Below are 27,136 nucleotides of genomic sequence, written 5' to 3'. Positions count from 1 at the left end.
TACTGTTTCTCTTACTCTTTGAAGATTAACTTTTTTCTATGAAGTGAGTATTAAATTATCAATACTGTGCATCTACAGCATTATGTAATACTACGTTACATAAAAATATTTTGTTGATTCCTGGCTAAGTTCTGAAATAAGTATTTGGCCTTGATTCGAAAATTCCTTTTCACTGAATACTAATTCTCCTATCTCATCAAGCCTGAACTGTGTTGGGTTTTAACAGCAGGTAAGTTTTAGAAAGCTATTCTACTGTTTTGCCATTTTGTTTTCTCTTTCAGTTGTCAGCTGGCCTGGGTAACTGCCCAGCAAATAGGCAGACTTCACCAGCAACCTCAACTCCAGCCATGAATGAGTGTAACACAGCTGGCAAGCCTTTACTTGAATTTGATGAATCTGTACCAGTAGGCAATGAGGTATTTCATACTTGATATTCTATGACTTAAAAATTGTTTAGAGGAAAACAGTTGTAGGTAACTTGGATACATTTTTAAGTACTTGGCACGGGGAGTGGAGTACTGCCATTTTAACAAAGTGCGTATACCTTTTTGTTTCATTTCTGGAAAGAAGTAAATGTTGACCTGAACTGGCAAGAGATCTTTCACCAAATATAACAGCTGTTGCCAAATATTAATGTGGAAGTTGAATTTTGATTTTGTACTGTGAACATTTGATAGTGTATACCACAGGCAAGTCATCCATGAAGAAAACGATGGCAGTATTTGAAATGTAGTTTATCTTCTATGCATCTTCCTTCCCCTTTTCACCCAAAATTCATGTCTTAATGATCTGGATATTACTCAGTCTTTCTGAAAATTATGCTAGCATTTGTAGGGGTGGAGGGATATGTGATTGTTGTGGTTTAACCCAGCCAGCAATTAAGCACCATGCAGCCGCTCACTCATTTCTTCCCCCCAAGTGGGATGGGTGAGAGAATTGGAAAAAAACTAAAACTCGTGGGTTGAGATAAGAACAGTTTAATAGAACAGAAAGGAAGAAACTAGTAATGATAATAATAACAATAGTAAAATAACAATAATAATAATAAAAGGATTGGAATATACAAAACAAGTGATGCGCAATGCAATTGCTCACCACTTGCTGACTGATGCCCAATTAGTTTCCAAGCAGTGATCCCTCCCTGCCCCACTCCCCCCAGTTTATATACTAGGTATGATGTCACATGGTATGGAATACCCTTTTGGCCAGTTTGGGTCAGCTGCCCTGGCCATGACCCCTCCCAACTTCTTGTGCCCCTCCAGCCTTCTTGCTGGCTGGGCATGAGAAGCTGAAAAATCCTTGACTTGTTGTTAAGTAATATTTAGACTAACTGAAAACATCAGTATTATCAACATTCTTCTCATACTGAACCCAAAACATAACACTATACCAGCTACTAGGAAGAAAATTAACTCTATCCTAGCTGAAACCAGGACAGTGATGAAAAGTGTTTCCTGGCTAGACTAGACATCAGAAACAAATATCTGAAAAATACCTTTTTTAATAGACTTTTCTCTGAGATTTGCGTCAGCATTCTTGTAAATTTTCCTTCAACAGTTTAGGCGAGGCTGATTGGGCAATGCCTGTACTGTTGTCACTGAAAGCCAAATTTTCCTTCTCCAAGAGGAGAATTTCAGAACTTTGGCATCTTCCAAATAAGCATAATAGGACAACTTGTCTCTCTTCACTAAATAAAAGGTCTGAATTCTTCCTGCTAAAAAGAAACTGTTTCTAAAATGAATGTGCTGATGCAGTTGCTAACACTCTACAAACAGGTTGGGTTATTAATTATCAAAATATGTATGGATTTTTTGTTGGAAAACGTCTTGGCTCCAGCACCACCAACTAGTTTGGTTGCTTTCAGGTTTGAGTACGTTGTCACTTGCCTGTCTCTCTTAAGTCTGCATTTTCCAGTCTAGTTCACTTACACAATTGTTTCTGTATGTTAGGCTTTTATGTTGTGCTGTTTCTGTGTTTGTGAAAGTATGTTGCCATTTTTGCTTTCACTGTATCTAATTTAAGGTGGATAAAGGCCTCTTCCTACCTGTACCTTTCCCTTTATGTGCTCTGTTGTAAATCATGGCTTCCTTAAGTCTTGTTCAAACATACACTACAACTTGAAGTTTCTGTTGTTGTGTCCTCTACTTTGCCAATTATTTCGTTGATAACACAATTTCAGATTTCTCCAGAGGGTCATATTCTGTCATGCTATTTAAAGAGCTAACTAATAATGCGTAAATTATGTGATAAAAACAGTGTTAAGTGACACACGCGCTGTTTTTCTTAAAAAATTCTGTCCTGTAATGTTTAATTACCTTCTTAGATTTTGCAGTATTTGGGATAAATCGTAAATATGGGATATATTTTGCAGCTTTCTGTGGTGTGGCTTCAGTTACAGTATAATACCAATGCCTGAACAAAAAATTATCAGTGTAGTATCAAATATTGAAATTTTAATGTGCTTTAGTTTAGATTGTATGTTTTTTGTTTATGTTCTAATGTCTTCCATTTTACTGCAAACAGTTATGGTCTGAGATGAGAAGACATGAGATTTTAAGAGAAGAATTGCGACAGAGGAGAAAGCAACTTGAAGCTCTAATGGCTGAACATCAGAGGAGGAGAGAGCTCGCAGAAACAATATCTACTGTTGCTGCATCTGTTAAAAGTGAAGGATCAGAAGCTCAGCGTACTCCACAGCAGAGTAGGACTGAAAAGTAAGAACACGAGTCAGTGGATGCTTCTGTTGTTTAGTGAGATGTCAGTCTTGGGGCAGTTTCCTGTTTTCATCTGAGCACTGAATGTCATGATGTAACAGAGCAGTACATTAATTTCATGACTTCTAAAGTGACTGTTAGTTGGCAACTTGCCAGTTTTATGGGTCTTCCCAGTGTATTTAGTCTCCCCTACTCCATAAATGGTGATAAACCACCTAAGGAGTGGAGAATGTGTGAAAAATGCCAACTGCTCAGAGTAATTTTTCTTCATCTCTACACCATTTATAACAATAGTAAAGTAATAACTTTCCAAAACAGTAATTTTATTTAACTGTGCCCGTATCAGAAGAATACTAGTTTCATTTTGCATTGGTGAGATGTTTAAATTAATTTTGGTGCAGCTTGATTAATGGAAGATAGACAGACTTGTAATTGTCAACAAATTGTTTTAATAATTTGTCATAAACTAAAAAAACAAATACTCTTCCCTTCCCAAACACCCCCCCCCCCCTTTTTTTTTTTGTTGTCCCCCCCGCAATGTTCACTAGGACAATGGCTACCTGGGGAGGTTCTACCCAGTGTGCACTAGAGGAGGAGAATGGAGATGAAGACGGTTATCTCTCTGATGCAGTTGGTCAGGCAGAAGAAGAGGAAGAAGATGCGTCAAGTTTGAATGACAGTTTCTCTATGTATCCCAATAACAACATACCAGATAATGCATATTTTGTTAAAGAAAACAAGGATAGGTTAGTGGCATTACTTGTTGATCTGATGCTTGTCAGAGTATATTTGGAAGGGGTGGAAGAAGCATTGCATTAACTACAAGGCATCCTTTTACAGCAAAGTTAAATTTCTTTCTGCTTGCTAGGGAGCTGTGTGTAGTGGCGCTTTCTTGTCTGAGTCTCTGTAGCTGCAATGCGTATAACTAATTTGATTATTTCTTCTGTTTTCAGTCATATTAAATGTTTGAGCTCTCCAGCTGTGTTGCAGAAGCTCCTTATGTTCCCATGTTTTTTTATCAGCTTAAAAGATAACCTGTATAAAATTTTTGCCATGATATTGATCAATCTCTTCAAAAAAAGTAATTCAGACAATTAAACTAACTCTGAAATTTTTGCTTTCAAATTGTTGGCTTTTGCAACTTTGAAAACTATTTCTGATTAGATTTTTTTAATTGACATGAATATTTTTAACTCTTACTTACCTGATTGATTTCCTTAATAAGCTTTGTGTGACTGAATGAAGATGTCATGTTGAAAATAATGTATATATCTTCAATTGATTTCCTCTGTTTTTGATACCAAAGTAATTTTAGTAGATAGTGGCCTTCTAGTCAGGAGCTGGGCCTCTTAATTCTTAGCATATTATGTTGGTGGCTTCTATTTTCATCTGACTACATACTATATATCAGCAATGGACGATACTAAAAACAAGATCCAGAAGCATCCTTAGTAATTCTTTTTTGACAGGTGTTGCCAGTTGGGTGGCTGTTATTTTCCATTTGTTTAGCATAACGTTGGACTGACAAAATTGCGTGGGTGATTAGCTGGCACTGTGACAAGTGAGTTGTTGGATGTACAACTGAAACAATTTGGGTAATGGAAGTATCATTAGAAGAAGTTGTTTGGAATGTCAGCTTTTGCCTCATTCTTCCTTTTCTCCCTACCCAGGTGGAAAAATTGCCGTCCTCTTTCAGCAGATGGGAATTACCGGCCATTGTCTAAGGCCAGGCAACAGCAAAACATAAGTATGCGACGTCAGGAAAACCTTCGGTGGATGTCTGAACTTTCATATGTGGAAGAAAAGGAACAATGGCAAGAGCAGATCAATCAGTTGAAGAAACAGCATGAATTTAGTGTCAGCATTTGTCAAACTTTGATGCAGGATCAGCAGGTAGATCTGAAGAGCAGTTATTTTGCTATTCTTACCTTGTCTTCCGCCCTCCAAAATCTTTCCAGCAGTAACTTCTGATTGTGGTAATTTGGTCACTGTCATGTGTTTTCTTTCCACAGACCCTCTCTTGTCTACTACAAACTTTGCTTACAGGCCCTTACAGTATGATGCCCAATAATGTTGCATCCTCACAAGTACATCTTATTATGCATCAATTAAACCAGTGTTACACTCAACTGACTTGGCAGCAGAATAACGTCCAAAGGTTTGTTGACTTTATGAGTGTTTGACTGGAATTTGAAATGTTTCAGTAACAGAGAACATGGTTATGTGAATAAAAGATTACAGATAATGGTTAAGTATGAGACTATTGAACTTCTGAGTTGATTACAAGCTTTTGAAATTGTATACAGCATTTTTGGTTGGGTTTTTTGACCACTGCTTTAATGCCTTTGAGATTGTTCTTTTTGAGTAATCTTTAGTGAAGAGAACCAAAAGTTGGCATCACTTCCAAAAATCTGTTGTGATAGCTTTATTTGGCTTTTTTGGTTTAGACTTGCTTTCCTTGAATATGCTTTTATGTCTGTAGTCTTTGCTAGACTACCTGGCAAGATTCTGGATTCTAATGGTTATGGAAAGATGGTGGAAAAGCTTTTTGTCCTTTCTTAGTGTTGTCAGTCAGAAGTTATGCTTACTTATTCTCCATTTGGATGTACCACTTTTACCTTCTGAACAATCATCTTTTTTTAAAAAAAAAAAATATAATAGTCATTTTAATTCATTGTATTAAAGTTCAAGCTCTTTATCTCTGTTTTGTATTTGGCAATTGGTATATAGTTACTGGCCTCATAATATTTTGAAGTAGTTTTAGTGACACTTCTGCAAATATTTTGTATCTTCAGTTGTTTCTAATTAAGTTTCCTTTTCAGCCTGCTTATTTTTTTTAGTATCTAGTCAATTTTTTGTTGTTCTTGCAAAGATGTTTAACTTCTGTAAATGTGATGGCTAGTACAGAGTGGTTGGTTATAAAACTGTTCCTGTCTGTTGCTCAGGATTAAATACAAGTTGTTCTTCTTTCTTTGAGGCTTATTTTTTTACTAGCAGTTCTTTACGTACATTACATGGAGCAGGTGAAATAGTATGAATCTCAAATTACTTGAGTAAAAATTTACAGCCTTCCCTTAGCATTCCTTCCCCCCCCGCCAAAGTGCTTATTTTAACTTGTTTTCAAGGTTGAAACAAATGTTAAATGATCTTATGCGCCAGCAAGAACAACAACAGTGTCAAGAGAAGCCATCAAGAAAGGAGAGAGGCAGTAGTGCACCACCACCTCCATCTCCTGTTTTCTGTCCATTCAGCTTTCCTCCACAACCTGTGAACCTGTTTAACATACCAGGATTTACTAATTTTTCTTCCTTTGCTCCAGGTGAGTATTACTACAGGTGTGAAAAGTAACACGAATTTCAAAAATTTCTGTTCCCTCATTTAATTGAATTCTTAATATGAATTTGTTGAAACTCTGTGACATTTCCTTTATATTGAAATGGTCTTAAACAGTACTTGCACAAGTCCATATTATTCTAGCAGGAGTTTCTTAATGTTTATTGCTGAGCAACTGTATATTTTGACTTCAGTATAAAAAGCAAGACTTTCTCTATAAGTTGGTTATACTTGAAAATACCCACTCCATAAAGTTAACATTTTAAATATTCTTCATCCAGTGTGTGAAAAGTAACGTCTGAAGCTTTTGCATACCTTCAGCAATCATTTAATAGTGTTCTGACTAAGCGAACCCTCTAATTTTAAGGTGGCACTTGGTAATTATTTCTTTTTCTTAGAACTTCCAGCACTCGTTTTTGTTTTAAATGCCTGTAAATGGAGCATGTTCCTAATTTTTGTTCCCATCAGAGGTATAGAGTAACTGTTGACTTGGATACAGTGTTCCTAATCTCATTACCAAGTCTACTTCTACTGTTGAATTTGAAATGGAAAAAAATGTAGGTATTTTACTGTATCATTAAAAGTTGTTAAAGCTGTCTTAATATATTTCATCCTTTTCAGGAAACAAGGAAATAGGCATAGACCTAGATTGTAGCTTTCAGATTCTAAAGTCTGTTTTCTGTTTAAGAATATATTTTAAATTATATGGAACCTGCATGGAAGAATAGTTATGTTCAATTTGCCACTACTATAAAGTTTCTGAAGTTAAAATAAGTATTATGAATTTATGACTTTTTTGGCCCTACGAGTTTCATATTCCAACTTTACTGTTGGAATTTTCTGGTCAATTTGATGGTAGTTGAAGTATTGATAAAGTCTTCATGCAGAAAGAACTCTGCCTTTTTTGGAACTGATGTCATTTTTACCTTCAGTTGTAGGAGCTCTTTACTGAGGTTTCTTGAAGTACCTTCATCTCCCCACTGATGGGATTGTAGTGGCATGTGTAGTATCCAGAAATGTTTGAAACCTGTGTGTAAGAGAAATTCTGATTATTGCAGTGCTTTCAGGATGAAAACAGTTTTTGCTTACTTCCCCACTGTATTTTTTTGCTTCATAATTTTATGTTGCCACACAATACGTCTCAAATTTGACTTTTATCACACAGATAAATGAGGTAGTATCTTCTGACTCTTTTGTTTATTTTGTAGGTATTAACTATAATCCAGTGTTCCCTTCTGGTTTTGGAGATTTTGCACACAGTATGTCCCCACACAGCAGTGAGCCGCAGCAGCAAGAACATCCTCTAGATCATAATGCTTCTGGGAAAACTGAGTATATGGCATTCCCCAAACCTTTTGAAAGCAGTTCCTCTAATGGAGCAGAAAAACAAAGGTATTTAATGTCACAGTGCAACTCTCCTTTAATAATTTTTCCTCCCTTTTCTGGGGCTTGTGGGATTTCATCATTCTTTTGGGGAATTTACTGTAATAGGATTACAAGATGACCTTTACTTCTGCAGTTTCCAGTTTAATTTTTTTACTTTTTTCAGTAAAGTTTTCTGCTTTTCTGTATATTAACTAACGTATCATTTCATGAATATTTTAAGATCAAATATAGTGTTGGAGTGGTTTTGTGATACTTTTTGTAAGTGGAGGAAGATTTCATTTCCATGTTTTTTTGAAACTGAATAACTATAGGATGTAATTTCAGTGAATGCTTATTTTCTGTGCTGCAGTAGATTGTAATGAATGTTTTAAGAAATGTTTTGTCCTATAGTACTATTTAAATGCAGCAATATATGCATAAGTATGTTCAGGTTGAAATTGGTGATAAATGTGAATTTCTTCAGATGTCTTCCATTTTCCATTTGGAAGGGTTCTCACTAGATTCCCCCCCCCCCCCCCCCCCCCCAATGTTCAGTTGATGACTAAGTAGCTAGGGCAGATAACTAGCATTATGTATAAAGCTGTTTTGCCTGGTAATGCATGCTGTTTCTATCTGAGAGACTAGGTTATGATATATTGTGGTCTGTCTTTCTTTCTTTCTTTCTGACAGAAGGAGTCATAGACAACCTGAAGAAGAAATGGAAAAAAGAGCAACTTGGCTTAATGATAGCCAGGAACTGAAAAAAGATGATCAGTCTCAGCTGAAATCAGGTTTTGCAGTTTCAGTACAAAACATTGCTTCTGGTCATAAAAATCAGTCTGATATGAGCAGGAGAAGAGAGTTTGATGAAGAGTCTTTGGAGAGTTTTAGTAGCATGCCTGATCCTGTAGACCCAACTACTGTGACAAAGACATTTAAATCTAGAAAAGCATCAGCGCAAGCAAGCTTGGCATCAAAAGATAAAACACCCAAATCGAAGAATAAGAGGAAGAGTTCTTCTCAGCTAAAAGGCAGAATTAAAAATACTGGTAGGTTGTAAAGTAATCTTAGATACCATGGCAAACTCAACTTGGATTATAATCATTATATTCCAGAGAATTTACTCTCCATAAATGGTACCTATAAGAATGAAAATAAGTTATTGAAATATGAATTCATTTTACATAACTACATAAGGTTTTTTAGTATTTCAGTAAATAAAAGGCATAACTGACTAGGACATCATGATTTGAATGGATCGTGGATGCAGATACACTAAGATTTGGAATAAGGTACCAGGAGGATCTTCCTTTTCATTATGTCTTCATGTTCAAACTGGATGACTTGCTGAAAGATGTGCTTCAGTAAAATACTGAATGAGAAGAGAGGGACAGTACCAGCATGTATACTACTGTTGCAGCCACTGAGGATTTAGTGCTACTGTATGGCTTCAGCGTACAGAGGAAAATTTTTGGCTAGGAAACTTCATTGGTGTTTTGCATGTTTGAAATTGCCCTTGAACAAATTTTTAAAAGTAATAAAACACTTTGTAAACTATTTTTTTTTTTATTTCTTCCTTTTCATTCCCTCCCATTAGGTTATGAAAGTGCAAGTGCTTCTAGTGTGTGTGAACCCTGCAAGAGCAATAAAAGCAGACACTCTGAAGAGGTTGTTCATGCAAAGGTGTTCAGCAAAAGGAATCGGGAACAATTGGAAAAAATAATTAAATACAGTAGATCTACAGAAATGTCTTCAGGTATTCTTTTCTGAATGTCAGTAATTATTTTGTGAACTTCTCTGAGTAAAGGACCTCCACACTTAGTAGCTGGTGTATTTAAAAGTGTATTATGACAAGAAGACAATACTGTATATTTAGCATGTGGATTTTGCTTTTTAATTTCTAAGCGTGCTGTAAACATAAAAGTGGGTAAAAAGTTGGGTATTGATTGCTTTTGGGTGTTTTCTGTAGATTAGGTACTTGATTACAATAACTTAGAAACAAACCTGTTACTGTAAAACAAAAACCTAGCCAACCAGAAACCTCACCCATTTGTTGGTGTTTTTATGGAAAGTAACTGCACAACAGATGAAACTTGTTTAGCGTTTAAACTACATCATATATTGCATACATGTTTTCTTTCTATTCATGCTTAAAGGAGCTCTATCAAATATCATTCAAATTCAATCTTATAACATCACATAAACCCTTACATTTTTGCCATCTGCACTGCTTTTCTTGCGTCTAGATCATAAAAAAATGTTCTCTTCTGTGTCTTTTTAGGTTCTGCCGGTATCTTTGTTTTGTTTGAAAGATGCAGAAATTTTAGTCATTGTAGCACAATGTACAGCTTTGTCAATGTAGCTGTGTCCACACTAAGAGCTGTTTATTGGTATATGAAATAAACTTCTACAGTTAAGTTTTCACAATAAGCAGCTTTGATGTGGTTTGGATGACTAAGTAGTCTTCCTCCTGCTGTTTTGTATAGACCCTGTCTTTATTTCTGGTGCGCATTTTTGTGTTTATCACTGTCTATCCCCACTTTCCTACAGCGCATGCTAGGAGAATTCTGCAGCAGTCTAACAGAAATGCATGCATTGAAGTGCCAGGTAATGCATTCACTGCTTAGCTTCAACGATGTCCTATTACTTTTTTTGTTTCTTTAGCTTGGGTCCTATAACTCAGACTGTTTAGCAGATGTTCAAAATTAGTACTATTGCACCACCTTCTCTATGAACAAGGCAAGAGAAGTTACTTGTAATTTGCATGAAATGCAATGATACAAACTACTTTGAATTATAATTGTGGAGAATGTGCTTATCATGTTCTTGGTTAGTCACAATTACAAATAGAAAATACGCAGGTAGATACTGCAACAAAAAATAATTTCAGTAGGCATTTTTAATACATTTAAAAGCTACTATTGCATTTTATTAATGGGGAAGGGAAGCGATTTCTGGTGTCTTATTAAAGGTTGAAAAAGTTTGCCTCTATGCTTAAAAAGACTGGTAAACTATTTGCAGATAATCAAATTGCACAGTAACATTTGCTCTATATGCTAATAACTTCATTAACTTGTATACTAACAAATATGCATCTGTTAAACTAAGCTGAGTTTTCCAAATTTAACTTTTTTTCCATTCAACACTTGCCAAAGTATGTATGTAATGATTTAACTGTTGTGATGCAAGGATAGTCCTTAATTTTCAAAGGAATGGGAGACTTATTAGGGAACATGTTGTCTTCTCATACGTATGTAATAGGGCTTAAGGGTAGGAGGTTTTATGTGAGCCTCAGAAGTGATATTAGACATGTATGAGAGTGTAAGATTTATGCTTGTGTGGGAGGCTTGGGAAGGAGTGGCTTTCTTGAATTCAGTCTAGAGCTTTCCTAATGTTGTTGCTTGTGTGGCAAAAGTGTGGACTACTTGTATTACATAAACTTGAGACCTTTGGCTGTCTCATTTGAAATGTCTTAAACCTCCATTTTCAGTGTCGAATACCTATTCTGAAAGCAACATTGTGGTGTGTGCGATATTCTCTTTAAGAAAGAATACTTTCTGAAGGTATTGTTCAGAATTGTAAAGAAAATTATTCCAATGAATGCTTTATATTTTATTTCATATATAAAGGATTGCATTAAGTATTATTTCAGAATGTTTAAATCTTTGTTGCCCTTCAGGAAAGGAGTAAAATTTAAGAAAGCAGCTATATAATGGAATCTACAATGATAGAGGTACAATTTGTGCACCTGTAACGTGCATGTCAAGGACTTAATGAGTTCCTTTGTTTTCTACAGAAACTGGTAGTGATCTTTCTATGTTTGAAGCTTTGCGAGACACAATTTATTCTGAAGTGGCAACTCTTATTTCTCAAAATGAGTCTCGTCCCCACTTTCTTATTGAACTTTTCCATGAGCTTCAGCTGCTAAATACAGATTACCTGAGGCAAAGGGCTCTATATGCTTTACAGGTATGCACAAAATTTTTGATCCTGTGTATGAATCAAACAAATCTTAGATCCTTTTTTACAGTATAGATTTGCTGTCTTTTCCAGGATATAGTGACCAGACATCTGTCTGAGAACAATGAAAAGGGGAAGTGCACAAAATCACTCAATTCTGCAACATGGATGGCATCAAATTCTGAACTCACTCCCAGTGAAAGCCTTGCTTCTACAGATGATGTAAGTTTTTGAGTTCAGAAGCTAGTTTACTGTCAACTTTTCGTATCTTTTCAATTTACATGCATGCTTGTGTACTGAAATATTTATACTAGCAATTGAATTTTTCTAAAATTAATATCAACTTACACAGCTTCTCTAAACAAAGAAATGCAAGATAATCTTAATGCAAAGTGATTAAATATGGTAGGATTGTTGATGCTGGAAACGAGTGATGTGTCAGGGAGGAATAGAACATGGAGAGGGGCATAAATCTGGAAACTGATATTCAAAAAGAGCCAAAATCCTCTTGTGAGTAATGTCAGGGCAAGTACTGATGACAAGATTCCCCTAAAAATGTTGCTTTTTTGTATTTAAGGAGTCACTGATGCCTCTGTACAGTTTCTTAGATGTTTTATAGTTGAAGTATTTGAAACAAACATGGTAGAATCACCTGGATTTCTATCCTTAAAGTAAGGTTATTCCCCAGTCAGGCAGCCCGGCGACAAGTCTTGATACCACAGCATGTGACTGAAAAGAATTGCTGGCTTGTTGACACATCTGTGAGAGGATGGTGCATTCCTGCTTTGTATTCAGTTTGGTGTTTTTTTAGGAAACTTTTGGCAAGAACTTTTCTACAGAAGCATGTCAAGATTGTGAACAAAATGATGCAGACAATGGGAGTACTATGTCTACATCTTCAAATTTTGAACCCTTTGCCACTGATGACCTTGGTAGGAATGATGTGATTTAAAATGTTGTTACTCCTTCCTAAAATGCCTGTGATTGTTTACACTTAAATAGTATACTATTCTTTGATTTTTAGTGTGTAATCACATGTTTTGTAAAACAACACTTGGAGAAATTAGCCACTTGTGAAACACTTTGAGTTGATCAAAGTGTGCAACAAAATATTATAATTCAACTACAGTTATACATAGATTTCAAAACTTGTGGCTTTGATTTCGTTTTTATCATTGTTTACTTGTCTATCAATTGAAAACTTTTTATTTAGATTAAAAGGTGTTTTTATTCTAAATATAGGCAACACAGTGATTCACTTAGATCAAGCTTTGGCTAGGATGAGGGAATATGAGCGTATGAAAATTGAAGCTGAAAGTACCCTTGACTCTGAGGGCTGCTCTAGTAATTTTCAGGTTGCTTCTGCTGCTAAATTAGAAGGTATGCACATATATACATATTTTGCTTAGTTTTAGAAAATAATTATTCTAATTATCAAGAATCATTTAATTGGCTGAATTCCTTTCCTCTTCGTTTATATTGAAAACTTAGCAAAGTTTCAAAGGATCTTTACATACTTAAGCAAATATGATTTATGTTAAAAAAAAAGGAAAATATATGGTTTTGAAATTGGTATTTCTTTAACAGTAATGTTGAGTGACTTAAATGTGCATTTTTTTTAATGAGGTCCAGGTACCAGTGAATGTCTTCCTGTGCCACAGTCAAGTGAAGTTTCTGCTGTTCCATGTCCTCGTATAGATACTCAGCAGCTTGACCGGCAGATTAAAGCAATTATGAAAGAGGTCATTCCTTTTCTGAAGGTAAGAAATCTTGTCAATAATGTGTGAATTAGAAGAATAGGAAAAGGACCTGCATAACTGCATAGAAGAACATTATTTAAAATTGGTAACTTGCATCTTAGCAACAGCTGCCAATAAATGTGTTAAGTTGCAGACATTGCTGAGGATGAAGTAAGAATTAAATACTCCAACAGAAAGATTCAGTGGAGTTTTTAATAGGAGAAAGAAATGGTAAGGTTTCCAGATTGCACAGGGCTGGTGGACTTGACATCAAGAAGAACAGAGATTTTATCTGGAGCTGACCAAATCCAATAGAAATGTTTGAGAATGTATCTATCAGTTTTAATTAAAATTATCTCAGTTCTCTTTGCTAAAAGGCAGCAAATATTTCAGAAGTACAATGTAACGAGATGTTTTTGAAGACTAGCTCTGTAAGTTGATTTTTAGCATTTTCTCCTATTTACAAATATCTTTAAAGTTGTTGAGAGCTTGTAAACTTCTGTGAATACAGAGAAATGTACTACTTTAAAGAATGAGAAATGGTCACAGTTCATTCTTTGCAAGGTTAAAGAGCAGAGAAGATTAAGTTGTAAGATGCTTAAGTCATGTCCCTGTTCCCTTTTATAGTATGCGCAGTTTATAAGCTTAGGTTTGTTTAATAAGGTACTTGGTTGATACTAAGTTTAAAAACTGTATACTGTTGACATGCCACAGTCTCAGTGCCTGAAGACTTCTGTTTTGTTTGCAATTTTAAGGAAGCTTACAGCAGTAGATATCTTAACGTACACTTTAATACACTTGAGTACACAACCACAATATACAAAGATTCTTCGTTTCTTCAAATGTTAAAAGATGGCATGTACTAATGTGTTGGAAAAGTGAGATAAAGCTTTGTGTGTCATGGCCGATCAGTCATTAGTGAGGTATGCTATCTGCTATAACTGTGTTCCAGCTAGTTTGTTTTGCGAGATGGGTTAGGACCTGTTCATGGAGTGCTGTTCCTTTAGTAGACAGGTGATTTTTTTATAAATGAATTTTGGTATTTGAGTTGATGGCTAATTTTTTTTTTTTAAAGTGGTAACTAAGCTCATTCTGTGATACTTGTTTAGGAACACATGGATGAAGTATGTTCTTCTCAATTATTGACATCAGTAAGACGTATGGTCTTGACTCTAACACAACAGAACGATGAAAGTAAAGAATTTGTGAAGTTCTTTCATAAGCAGCTTGGCAGTATACTTCAGGTTAGTAGTTTTTCACTGTTGTTTTGCAACACTATTAGAACTTGGATAATGAGCAACAGATAAACCAGCTTCCCTGAAGTTATAATTTACAACTTCAATAGCATAGCTGCTGTTCTCCTTCAGCTTTGATACAACCATGAGCCTTGTTTCCTAAAATTAAAACTTTACCATGCATGGAACTTCTTTTCTGGAACTGCCAGATAGTGAGAGGTGTATCTCTTGCCTGTGGCTGTTTTCAAGGAGAGGTCTGGTGATGCTCTTCGTGGACATTTTGTGTAAATTCCTGAAAATCAATAGGCTGCTCTTTTTTTTCTTTTTTTTTTTTAAGCATAGAGTTTAAATCAGTAACTTGATAAGTTCTGTGTTATGTGACTAGAGATTCTAATTAAAACCTGTTTAAGACACTAAACCATATTTTAAAAAAGGTACAAGCTATTATATACCGAACTAATTTTGAGTTATTAGAAATATGAAAATATTTAGTCTTTGAAGTTTGAAAGCCTGTTTCAAAAACTGAAGAATTATTTCTCTTCACAGGATTCACTGGCGAAATTTGCTGGTAGGAAATTAAAAGACTGTGGGGAGGATCTTCTTGTGGAGATCTCTGAAGTATTATTTAATGAATTAGCCTTTTTTAAACTCATGCAAGACTTGGACAACAACAGTATTTCTGTAAAGCAGAGATGTAAAAGAAAAATAGAAACTACTGAAGTGATACAGTCTTATGCTAAAGAGGTTTGTTTTATTATATTTTTGAAAAATGTAGCTTTTCTGAGTTTCCTAAATATCTGTATTCCTAAACTACTTTGATTACCTTAGTTCGTATGTTGTATATGATTTTTTTAATAATTACTGCTGTGTAATCACAGTATTGCTTGTATAGAAGCATGAACTAGTTTTCCTCGGTAAGGGAGATGTCCTGTATTATAGATGAGTGTCTGTTATGGATATCTAATTTTGTAGAGTTTGTTGTTGGTAATTCAGAGGAATTGTGTTTTAATGGTTATATGTGTACCTAGGAAGGAATAGTGAAGTGTTAAAGTAGTATTAATATCTGGGGCCATTGAGTAGTTGTTGTGGCTTAACCCCAGTAGGCAGCTAAGCACCTCAGCCACTTCCTCACTCTCCCCCTGGTGGGATGGGGGAGAGAATTGGAAGGGTAAAAGTGAGAAAACTCATGGGTTGAGATAAAGACAGTTTAATAGGTAAAGCAAAAGCTGTGTGTGCAAGCAAAGCAAACCAAGGAATTCATCACTACTTCCCATTGGCAGGGAAATGTTCAGCCATCTCCAGGAAAGCAGGCCTCCATCATGTGTTACTTGGGAAGACAAACGCCATCACTCTGAACGTTACCCCCTTCCTCCTTCCCCCAACTTTATATGCTGAGCATGACATCGTATGGTCTGGAATATCCCTTTGGTCAGTTGGGGTCAGCTGTCCCAGCTGTGTCCCCTTCCAACTTCTTGTACCCCCCAGCCTACTCGCTGGTGGGGTGGTGTGAGGAGCAGAAAAGGCCTTGGCTCTGTGTAAGCACTGCTCAGCAATAATGAAAGCATCCCTGTGTTACTAACACTGTTTTCAGCACAAATCCAAAACATAGCCACATACAAGCTACTATGAAGAAAATTAACTCTATCCCAGCTAAATATTTTGACATATGGGGGTCAGCTTTCCTTGCAGTAGCCTAGTTAGGACCATCTTTACCTGACTTGAATAAGTCCTATGAAGTCATCAAATAGTTGGCTTGTTGGCATATATAGAAAGTATCACTTTCTAGACTTGGAGTGTAAAATTATATATAAACTTTTCAGAAATATTTGAGACTGTAGTACATATTCTGCTCTAACAAAGCAAGTTTTGGTTGGTTTTCGCACCACTTACATTATTAAAGACATTGCATCACCATTTTTAATTTTAGTATTGCAGTTTTTAGGTATGTAGCTTTTTTTAGTTATATGAACTGCTTACAAAACAAACACTAAAACAGGTCATGTTCGTATACTTAAATCAGTCAGGAATCTATCTCAGTGTTTCTTCTTGTATAGTATAGTTACAAATTCAGTGTCCTTTCAGCTTTCTTTTAGAAACACAAATACCAAAGCAAACCCTTAACTCATTTTAAAATGTCAACGGAAGATATTTTGTGAATCTGTCATAACATCCTATAAGTAGTTTTAAGCATATTGTCAGCTATATTTCAAGATAGTTCAACTTAGATATACCAGTAATATAGCTAGTATGAGAGAGACTGTGGAGTGCCTTGTAAAGAGGGCAGAGAAACACTCTGAATCCAGAAGGATTTGAACATGACTTCCTATTTTATCTGAAGTTGCTCATTGGATCTTTGTTACATAAAGGACTGGTTCATACACTGCTATGAGAATGCATGGAGCCAACTTAGATCTGACATTCCTTCTCTCCTGGAAGACAGAGAATTAGGGTTAAGGTCAATGTTTGCCTTGTTGCTGTGGCAGCAGTTCAGATTCAACAGAGCCAGAGATGAGCCAGAACTGTTAGGTCCTGGTTACTTTGTACAGTCTTGCACAATTATCTCTATATGGTCTTCTCACAGCTTTCGACTGGGATCCCGATGCAGGCACATCTGATCTTGCTCGATTTTGTGGCTGTCTTGAGGCCAGTGGGCTAAATGGTTTTAGATTCCACACTGAAAGACACAGCGCTCTGTCTTGACCAGAGCTGGTATATCTAATTCTATATGTTAAATATGATTCAACCACAGACTGGAGAATTAGCCCATGTAAACATAATTGTTTAAATAAAAAGGGCTAGCACAGTTTTTTGTAAAGTTTTGCAACTCTAAAATTTTGAAGACATCTGCGTAAACATCTCTTGTAGTATAGAAGTCCCTGTGACTTACTGCTGTTTTGAGATAGCAATTCTTGGTGAGATTGGCATTTCAGCCAGGCTTTCATTAAGCCCTGGTTTGGTTCAGTATTTCAGTTATTTCAGTTTAGAATTGAAGACAGTTTGTGTTTCTTCTAGGCAAAAAAAGGTCTCCAGGTGGATGTTTGTTCATCTGCTGAAGATGTCGATGAGGACAAAGTATGTTTATGCTTCTCAACTGTCTTTATTCCTCAGATAATTTCACAGTTCACTTAGTCTAACTGTTTTCTGTCATATAAATCCAATATCTGTAAGCAGCCCATTTCCTAGTGTTTGTAAATTTATTAAACATCATGGGGTTTATCTCCTTTCTGTTATTTTCAGTGATTTACTTTATCAAAGTAACAAAGTAAATTATAATTTCCCTTTTTAATTTGAATTGATGGTCTAGGAAATGACTACTAAAAAATCTGCCTTCATCAATAAGTCTTTGTTATATGCATTCAGTAAACATGACTTGGGTACCAGTTCCTTGGTTGCTTTTGTTTTTATTCCTGTTTCTGCTGCAGAGCCATTACCAGCATAAACACTATTTGATGCATTTCTTACAAAATATTATCTTGTTAACCTTTCAAGAAGTGCATTCAGATCAACAAAGATAGTATTAAAGATGCTTTTCTATTTATTGTTGGTGACCTTCATGTGGAATGAGCTTTGCTTTAGGACTGACAATTTGAAAGTCTAAAAAGAGCAAAGTTTATGTTGAATGCTATGCAACTGAAATGGAATAATTTGTGATACTCACTAAGCAAATTTAGGGTAGGATCTTGCTTTTCCTTTTTGTATTAATTTTCCATATTTTAAAGAAAAAAGAAATGACCTGTTCTGAAGGTGTTTGTTGTGGGATTTGGTCTGGGGCTGTTGCCCATATTCTCAGCTCAGCATTGTAGTCATTCATTGAAGAATTAAATAACAAGGACAGCTTAACTATTTTTAGCAATTAACATTTTCTTTTTTTAATGGTATGGAATAAGTTGGTTTACTTTTCATCTTAAGGAGAAGGCAGATGTTCTGAGTTGGGAGACATGGTACTTGAGGTCCTCAGAGTCAAAGTCTGTGTGTGCTCCAAGTATTAAATGTTAGTGCCCAAAGGTTTTCCCTTTTCTCTTTAAGTTTGTTTTGAAAAACCACTAAAATCATTGTTTGGGGAGAGGGGTTGTATATGAAGTTTTGTATTTTCTGCTGGAATGTTCAGCTTTTTCCAACCATGAGAAAGATATAGGTAATGTGCTAACTAGAATGTTGAATGCTTTCCTAAATGGGCATGGGCATGGGCATATGTGTAGGCATGTATGGGCATAAAGTCAGTGCTTTCTTCTAGGGTGTAGAGCTTCTGTCACACTGCTTTGGAAGTAAGAGTAGGAAGCTGTATATCACTTGTTATGGTTGCTGTAGTGCAGAAGAGTACTTTCAAGATTTGGAGCCAAACTCAGGGCTTTACTTGGGGTTCCTATAGGCTGAGGAGAATTTTCTCACTCCAGGTATTTAGCAAATCATTCAGCAGAGAAACTGCTGAGAAGTTATTGCTGAAGAAATGAGAACCTGCAGTTAGGAATATTTCTAATTTTTACTAGAGATCATCTAGGAGAAGCAGGGAAGTCACTAGAATGTAATAATGCAGGTGTGTCTTTCTTCCTCTTGATAATGACAAATCTAATTTAAAGAAATTTTTTTTAAGCTAGCATGCTGATCAGTGAACCTTTTCAGATAATGAAATACTCAGTTACGATGTCCTTGATAGCTATGTCTGAACAGTGCATGATCTCTTATAGTAGGTTTTGATGCTCTGTTTCAGGATTAGCTTTGCAGTATTCATTGCAAGGCCTTAAGAACCGCTTAAGCATTAATTTTTAGTCTGTAGATTTTTTTGATTGTTTTTTGAGAAACAAAGGTGACTTCTTGATGCAGAAACTAAAACTTAATCTTCAGATAAACAAACATGAATACAATATTCCTTGTTTTCCTAGGACAAGGATGAGACTGAAACTGTTAAACAAGTACAGGACTCAAAAATGTATGATGGTAATGGAGTTCCTGAAAGTATTAGGTCTGATGTGTCTGATCAAGAGGAAGATGAGGAAAGTGAAAGCGGTCCACTGGCAATAAGTAAGTGATTTTTATATAGCTCATTATTAAATGCTTTCACTGTAGTTTTGACCAACTAATTTTACAACAGGATTTGCATGAAGTACTGCTGTGTAACACCGTCTCTCACATATTTTCTAGTCAGGTCTTTTCCAGTGAAAATTTTCCAGTATGTATTTACTAGTATTGTGTCAAGGGTTAAACATTCCAATTAGAGGAGCTTTTTCTCTTTGTAATCAGTAGATCTGTAAAAACACGTTAGAATCAGATTCATTGTTTAAGTTACATAACCTGTCTCAGCTAAACTTGAAGTTTCTCAACGTTTAACCTGAATGATGTGAAAGCTGCTGAAATTTTATGCAGTTTTTCATTTAAATGATGATTTTTTTTTAACGTGCTTCTACTTAAGCTCGCATATTTTTAATAATTTTTTTTTTGTCCTGTTTGTTCCCTTACACCAACTGCTCATGGCTTGGTTTCCCCTATATTTACATTCTTCACACCAACCTGTTTAATAACTTAGAACACCAGCACAGTGGTGTTTGTTCATAATATAGCTTATGTGGAGCATATGAATCTTAGAAAGTTAAGTCATCACTGTATCTTAATTTCAAAGAATGTTTTGAAGAAAGAGTTGTGACTGATCATTGCAGTAAATTCCCAAGACGGACTTGGATTTTGCAGCCTGACTTTTACTCTGTCGGGCTCTGTCAATATGTAAATCCAATATGAAGGTGGTTTTACATTGATTTGCCTTCAGGTTTGTCAAAAGCAGAAACCCAAGCTCTGACTAACTATGGCAGTGGAGAAGATGAGAATGAAGATGAAGATATAGAATTTGAGGAAGGACCTGTTGATGTGCAGACATCACTACAAGCCAGCAGTGAAACAACAACTGAAAATGAACAGGTATCACCAAAGCTGTAAATGCAGAGCAAACCTAAGCCAGTGTACAGCTTTTCAGTACATATCTGTATGTACCTCAGTTTTTCTTGTTGTGCTGTTTTCATACTAATGAGAATAGAAGAATGATACAAGAAATTACATGAAAGCAATAGCTGCTACATGCAAAATGTAGCATTCCCCACCTGAATTTATTACTGGTATAGCTGATGCCAAAATAGACAAAACTAATGTTTAAATCTGATGTCAGAGAGAGAAAATGTTAAGCTGCAGTAGAAAAGATAAACTTTCAAATAAGCATCTGTTTTAAACTGTTAACTGGTTCTTCCTCTGTTTGCTGACATCAAGTTCTAATCGGGCTTTACCTTTGCAGAGGCCATTGACTAGGCCATTCTAGCATGCCTTTGATTTGTCTTTCCTCTTTATTGTATAATGATTTTTTCTAGAATAATGGTGAAATGTTATTGGCTGCTATTGTCATTTTGCTGTTAGTTTCCTTAAAAACATTTGGATGTGTGTGACTGTTGTGGTTTAACCCTGGCCAGCAACTAAGCACCACACAGCTGCTCTATCACTCCCCCTCCTCAACTGGACAGGGGAGAGAAAATATAACAAAAGGCTCATGAGTTGACATAAGGACAGGGAGACCACTCAACCAATTACCATCATGGGCAAAACAGACCCGACTTGGGGAATATTAATTCATTGCCAATCAAACCAGAGTAGGGTAATGAGAAATAAACCCAAATCTCAAAACACCTTCCCCCCACCCCTCCCTTCTTCCAGGGCACAGCTTCACTCCCAAATTCTCTACCTCCTCCCTGCCAGCAGCGCAGGGGGATGGAGAATGGAGGTTGCGGTCAGTTCATCACACGTTGTCTCTGCTGCTCCTTCCTCCTCAGGGGCAGGACTCCTCACACTCCTCCAGTGTGGCGTCCCTCCCATGGGAGAGTCCTCTGTGAACTTCTCCAGAGTCCTTCCCATGGGCTGCAGTTCTTCATGAACTGCTCCAGTGTGGGTCCCTTCCCATGGGCTGCAGTCCTTCAGGTACAGACTGCTCCAGTGTGGGTCCCCCACGGGGTCAAGTCCTGCTAGCAAACCTGCTCCAGTGTGGGCTCCTCTCTTCCCGGGGCCACAGGTCCTGCCAGGAGCCTGCTCCAGTGTGGGCTTCCCACGGGGTCACAGCCTCCTTCAGGCATCCACCTGCTCCGGCGTGGGGTCCTCCCTGGGCTGCAGGTGGATATCTGCTCCACCATGGACCTCCCTGCACTGCAGGGGACAGCCTGCCTCACCATGGTCTTCCCCACGGGCTGCAGGGGAATCTCTGCTCTGGTGCCTGGAGCACCTCCTCCCCCTCTTTCTTCACTGACCTTGGTGTCTGCAGGGTTGTTTCTCTTACATGTTCTCACTCCTCTCTCCGGCTGCAGTTTCTGTACCCCAGCAACTTTTTTCCCCTTCTTAAATACGTTACCTCAGAGGCGCTACCACTGTCTCTGATGGGCTCGGCCTTGGCCAGCGGCAGGTCCGTCTTGGAGCCGGCTGGCATTGGCTTTTGTTGGACGTGGGGGAAGCTTCTAGCAGCTTCTCACAGAAGCCACCCCTGTAGGCCTCCCACTACCAAAACCTTGCTATGCAGACCCAATACAGTGAGCTGGTTCTGGAGACTTGTCAATTCTTTACATTTCAGTAAATAAGATTGACTTCTGAATCTCTTGAAACGTTGGTTTACTCAACAGCTATTAACATTAGGCAAGGATGTAACTGGAACATTTTACTTCAAAGGCTTGAACAACCGATCTTTTCAGTGGAACCAAAGAGTTTACCGGGGAACTACTATAGTGGAAAGAAAATGAAATATGCAGATAAAACACATATCAGTGTTAATAGTTTTTTAAAGTGTTGTTGACTGGCTGATGAATAGCGAGTAGAACTTGCTGTCTTTATTTCAAACTCATGAAAAGACAGAAACATGGAGCAAGTGTACAGTGTGTTTCTAGTTAGCAAGGAAGAGTAAATTAGCCAATAAGCTATGAAGGTGATAGTAGAATTTGTTCTAACTTGTTTTCATGTTCCCCAATAGAATTCAAACCAAGAATTGAGTAAGACAAAAAGCAGTGAGATTTTGTCATCAGAACAAGAATCTGTTAAAGGTAAGCCCTGTATGCAGTAACTGAGAGATTAACACTTCTATATGAATTCCCATGCTGTGAGAGTTATCTTGGACAGTGCCAGTCCTATATGAAATTAAGAGGAAGACGATCAAATTTGCAAAAGTTTACTGGGCTGTTTTTTTTTTTTTCATGGAACCATATCAATTGACTAGACATATCTGTGTTGATATAGACACAGCAAACCTTTTAATGAGGAAACCTGGAATAATCTTACCCAGCTACATGTGGTTTTGATGCTTGACAATAGCATGAATTTCAGTTGATTGTTGCAGCCCTTGGCACACAACTGTAGCAGAGTTAATTTGTCTGTTACAGTATTTTGATATTTAGATTTAGTAAGTACTTGCTTTTTCTGCTACTACCATTTACTAGCATTTGAAATCACTTTATATTTTAAAGACTTCTTTCTGTGAGTAATGCTGTGTTGTAAGTGATTATGGACTGAGAAATCATTTTCTGTCAAAAGACAAACACTACTGGGTGGTATGAATGTTACTTCTAATCTACCTGTTGTTACCACCTTCTTTTCCTGTGTTTTTCTGTTGCAAATACTGGTTTTGTTCTTGGTCTTTTTTCATAGACTAAAACCAGTATTGACTAGATTCTGTGTTGCCAAAAGAACATGGCAAAATGTTAAGGAATTTACTGTTCTGTATTGTATCTCCTTATAGATAGAATGAATATTTTACAGTAGGTCATATAGTTCTGAAAGTTATTTTTTGTTCTGTTTTTTTTTTTTAAAAAAGAACCTGTATCAAGTCAGAAATTTTTTAAGTCATGTACTGTCTTGTGATAATTGCTGATACTTAAGTGTATGAGTGTACAAATAACTGATGGTTTTCTTCAATCAGCTTTGTGTTGATCTGAGAGACTATAATTCACTTTTATTGCTCATTTGTAGCTTTGGATCATAATTTGTAAAGAAATAATAACCTGGGATTTTTGTATGCCTGGAATCTTTTACTATCTCTACCTAGTTAAAATGTAGTTTTGTGGTTTTAGGTGAACAAGAAGCTACAATGTTGCCTCATTACCTCAATGCCATGGAGAATACACCACCTTTAACAGTCAATACCCCAGAATCCTTTATAACAGCCAGTATGAAAACAGAAGAATCAAGCTCATCGCTACCAGTAAATGAAACTCAAACACTAGATATGTGTGTAGGAAACAAATCTGCTGCAAGTTCTGAAAGCTCCATGGCTGGCAGCCCCGATACGGAGTCACCTGTGTTGGTGAATGAATATGTGCGTATATTTCAGTTAAGATACATCCAAGAGAAATGAGGAGCTTTTCTGATTTCAGGGTTATTTCTAGTTTCTAGTGTTGTTCAGTTTTCATCTGCAAATTTGATATGTGCATTTTTTTATGTACTTTATTACAATAGTCAAAAATCTAGTTTTGGAGTGAAAATAAAACAAACTAGCACTGTTCTCTTAAATGTCAACTGTTTTTATTAACAGGAAGCTGGTTCTGGAAATGTCAGTCAAAAATCTGATGAAGATGACTTTGTGAAAGTTGAAGACTTGCCCCTTAAACTTGCAGTATATTCAGAGGTATTTTGCTATTGTTCATCGGGTGGTTGTTTAGAAGCGCACACCCTAAATATCTTAATCTAGACAGCAATAAGAATTATCCTGAATTTTGAGTTTCACTTTATCTGTTACAAAGGCAGATTTAATGAAGAAAATGGCAACAGAGGCTCAAACCAACAGTTTGTCTGATGAATTACTGGATGGAGGTGGAGCTCAAGATCAAGAATTAGTAGGAGATGCCCAAACTTTGAAAGAACCTGGTAAAGATTATTTTCTAAATCCTCTATACCTATTGGGAAAACACTCTGGAATGGCATAGATTTTAAATATCTTGTTATCACTGAAGTAAGCAGTTACCGTGGTGCTGAAAGAATATCCTTTTTTGTTATTATGCATTTGAAAATGATATATTGATACGAAGAGATTTTGCCTTCCATGTTCCTTCTTATATACTTCTGTTAGATTCTGTGGCTAATAAAGTCATAAAAACTAACATATGTAAAATGTATGTTGTAGTGTAATGGTTTTGAAACTTATTAAAATGGAATAATATTTTTGTTTCTTGTTACACAAGCTTGGGTTTAATAATACTCTAAATTCTAATTGCTATTATCTGATTTAATAATGCTTAATATAATTTGCTGAGAGACCGCTTAGTGTTTTTGTAATAGAAAAGTTCAAGAGACTTTTCAGAGGAGTAAAATATCTCTTCAGGGAAAAGAAATTATTTTTTGTATGAAGCATACCATGAGGTAGAAAAAACTTTCAGTGTGTGTGACAGCAGTAAAAATTTGTCACTTTCATGAAACAGTATTTATGGAGCTACAAAAACTTAATGGTAATGTGGGTCAAAAACTTCTCTCTTTTTTAATGTAATGTTGATATTGTGACACAAGTTATGGTATTAGAGGCTTATCTTCTATTGTTAGGCTTGTAGTTTTCCGGTGGAGGGTATATAATGGCATATATATAAATGCATGAACTGGGTATTCTGATGGTAGTAGTTTTCTGCTAGTGTAGCTAGTTCCAATTCTCAAACAGTATAAGCTGATGAAAATGCTTTTTTTTTTAATGCATGTGCAGTGACAGCATAGGATTTTCCAGAATAGAGGGCGAAGGAAGGTGTGTCTTCCCTTCCATTTCAGTCACTGCCCATCACCATTCTGCTTACCATAGCTATGCTAGCAGAAGTCTGTTATGTCAGTTTGGTGAATACTGATGCATATGCCTGGTGTGGGAACAGTCTGGCAAAGAACGCCATGCCACACAAAATTGGTAGCTAGCAACTAAGCCATTCATCTGTGTATGGGGGATGGCTGTAGCTGTTCAAGTAAGCCATGGCTCAGAATGCTTGTGAAAAGAGGAGGGGATGAAATATTTCATCAAGGTGCTTTAAGGGATACTTACAAGGAGTTGAAATGTGGTCAAGAGCTGTGTTTGATCCCTTGTAGCTGTTAGACAATAATGAGTATACTCTTATTTTACAGAAACTTTTGGAGGTCAAAGTGCATGAGAATAACCTGAAGAGATATCTGCATTTATAAACTCCATGTATACAAATGCATATGGAAGATCAGCACTAATTTCCCAGAATTCTGGAAGTGTATAAAAATGTAAAATTTTGACACACTGCCTCTTAGGATAGGTATGCTCACTTCTGCCTGTGGCAGTTGGAACAGCTGGAACTGAATCTTCTTCTGTTCAGTTTTGCTGCACTGTTCTTCTTCTGTCTTAATCTTTTTTTTTATTTTTTATTGTGACTTGTTTAATAATTTTAAAATTGTTCAAAATGGTAGTTTTAAATAAAGTTTGGACTTGTCTGTAAATTTGTCTTTTGAAAAATTTTCCACTGGCTTACAAAATAGTATGCAGAGTTTGTTGTTGGAAGTTAACTGACTTTAAGTGTTGGCATGCTTGTAGCAGTTTGTTACCCCTCTTCAGAGAAACACTGCTAATTTTCCTGGGACAAGAAACTCTTGTCCCACTAAGTTTCTCCATCCCCTACAAATAGGAGTATAGCCTAGAGTATAGCTGGTCTGTGAAGAAAAAAAAAAAAAAGTTCCTGTTCATGGCCTTGTGGAATTTGTTTCTACCAGCACATTTATCTGAGGTGAAGTAAATACCCTAGGTTTGTAGTTAACTGCAGAAACCATCTGTATTTTTCTGCATTTTCTGTTTCGTACTTTCAATGCGCAAAGGGATAAACCTGTCTGAAAATTTTAGTATCCTCTCGCAGGTAATACTTAAAATTGCTGCAATTGGAAGCCTATAGAATCTGTTCCTGAAGTATTTGACTTTGTGAAGAGTTTTCATGTAGAAAGGAAGAAATTTAGGAAATTACAATTAATGTTTTAAAAAAACAGTTAAAGTCAGTACCTAATGAAGTCTCATGGCAAAGGCAGAATTAAGATTGTAGAAAAAATAGATTGGAAAACTTGAACCAGAACAAAAATTTTCTTCACTTTTTCAGATCAGAGTTGCTAATAACAGTAAGTCATAAAATTGAGCTAGAAATATCCTGAATAAGCTATCTGCTGCATTATAGAGATCCTATTTACCTTAAACAAACACAAGGCTTCTCAAATTAGTTGAAGAGCAATGGTCATCTTTAATTCAGGATTGTCTTCCTTTGGAGGTTAGTCTCCCACAGCATATAGCCATATTATTACACTCTCTAGTGACAGTGAAGCCAAAACATGCCTGAAGTTTGAATAAAATAAGAGTATGATTCTTCTGTGATTTCTTTTTTTAGGTTGTTTGTTTTGAGTGTCTCCAGATTTTATGAGTGAATTTTGAAATGGCAGATTACAATCACGTGCCTCTCGTCTCCAAAGACAAAAGTATAGCACAAGGTTTGAAGACAGTTTAGTTACTGTGCAGGCTTTAAACTCACAGTGGTACTGTATGCAGAAAAAACTTCACAATTTTGAGGACAGAGGAAATACATTGTGACAAAGGCAAACCTGTGAAAGTGAAACAAAATTCAAGTGTTTAATCACTAACTTGGCACAAGAATAAGTCAGTAGACTTAAAAGAGGACATTTTCATAAAGTAGAACAAGAAGATTTGTGCATATTTGAGACATCTAGTTTATATGGTAAATCATTAAGCTCAAGAAATAGCATGAGCACCCACCATTGCTGAATTCTTGCCCCGGAATGGCAATGCACTGAAATGGTATTT

At 36.3% G+C, this 27,136-nt stretch overlaps 1 protein-coding gene across 19 annotated transcripts in view; it reads left to right on the top strand.

The window, feature by feature from the left end:
* Positions 1-25,779, top strand: part of PCM1 (pericentriolar material 1) — a 45,908-nt gene extending 20,129 nt beyond the window's left edge. For 5 of the 19 annotated variants that reach the window (XM_052779916.1, XM_052779930.1, XM_052779924.1 and 2 more), the window contains 25 exons: positions 282-416; positions 2,524-2,714; positions 3,263-3,460; positions 4,385-4,607; positions 4,727-4,872; positions 5,840-6,033; positions 7,256-7,439; positions 8,103-8,461; positions 9,010-9,168; positions 9,963-10,019; positions 11,209-11,381; positions 11,466-11,594; positions 12,184-12,304; positions 12,615-12,752; positions 12,999-13,132; positions 14,221-14,355; positions 14,893-15,090; positions 17,359-17,418; positions 19,227-19,365; positions 20,105-20,253; positions 22,328-22,397; positions 23,421-23,665; positions 23,882-23,974; positions 24,090-24,213; positions 25,441-25,779. In XM_052779916.1, the coding sequence (XP_052635876.1) occupies positions 282-416; positions 2,524-2,714; positions 3,263-3,460; positions 4,385-4,607; positions 4,727-4,872; positions 5,840-6,033; positions 7,256-7,439; positions 8,103-8,461; positions 9,010-9,168; positions 9,963-10,019; positions 11,209-11,381; positions 11,466-11,594; positions 12,184-12,304; positions 12,615-12,752; positions 12,999-13,132; positions 14,221-14,355; positions 14,893-15,090; positions 17,359-17,418; positions 19,227-19,365; positions 20,105-20,253; positions 22,328-22,397; positions 23,421-23,665; positions 23,882-23,974; positions 24,090-24,213; positions 25,441-25,466 (3,780 nt within the window). In that variant the 3' untranslated portion in view covers positions 25,467-25,779. The remainder of the gene's footprint in view (positions 1-281; positions 417-2,523; positions 2,715-3,262; positions 3,461-4,384; positions 4,608-4,726; positions 4,873-5,839; positions 6,034-7,255; positions 7,440-8,102; positions 8,462-9,009; positions 9,169-9,962; positions 10,020-11,208; positions 11,382-11,465; positions 11,595-12,183; positions 12,305-12,614; positions 12,753-12,998; positions 13,133-14,220; positions 14,356-14,892; positions 15,091-17,358; positions 17,419-19,226; positions 19,366-20,104; positions 20,254-22,327; positions 22,398-23,420; positions 23,666-23,881; positions 23,975-24,089; positions 24,214-25,440) is intronic. The other 14 variants (XM_052779933.1, XM_052779923.1, XM_052779932.1 and 11 more) reach the window with 11 other exon arrangements.
* The last annotated feature ends 1,357 nt before the right edge of the window (positions 25,780-27,136 follow it).

The sequence above is a fragment of the Harpia harpyja genome, chromosome 2, assembly GCF_026419915.1.
Source record: "Harpia harpyja isolate bHarHar1 chromosome 2, bHarHar1 primary haplotype, whole genome shotgun sequence".
In the NCBI taxonomy this organism is placed as follows: domain Eukaryota; kingdom Metazoa; phylum Chordata; class Aves; order Accipitriformes; family Accipitridae; genus Harpia; species Harpia harpyja.
Note: the sequence above shows the minus strand (reverse complement) of the source record. Positions and strands in the feature narration are given on the sequence as shown.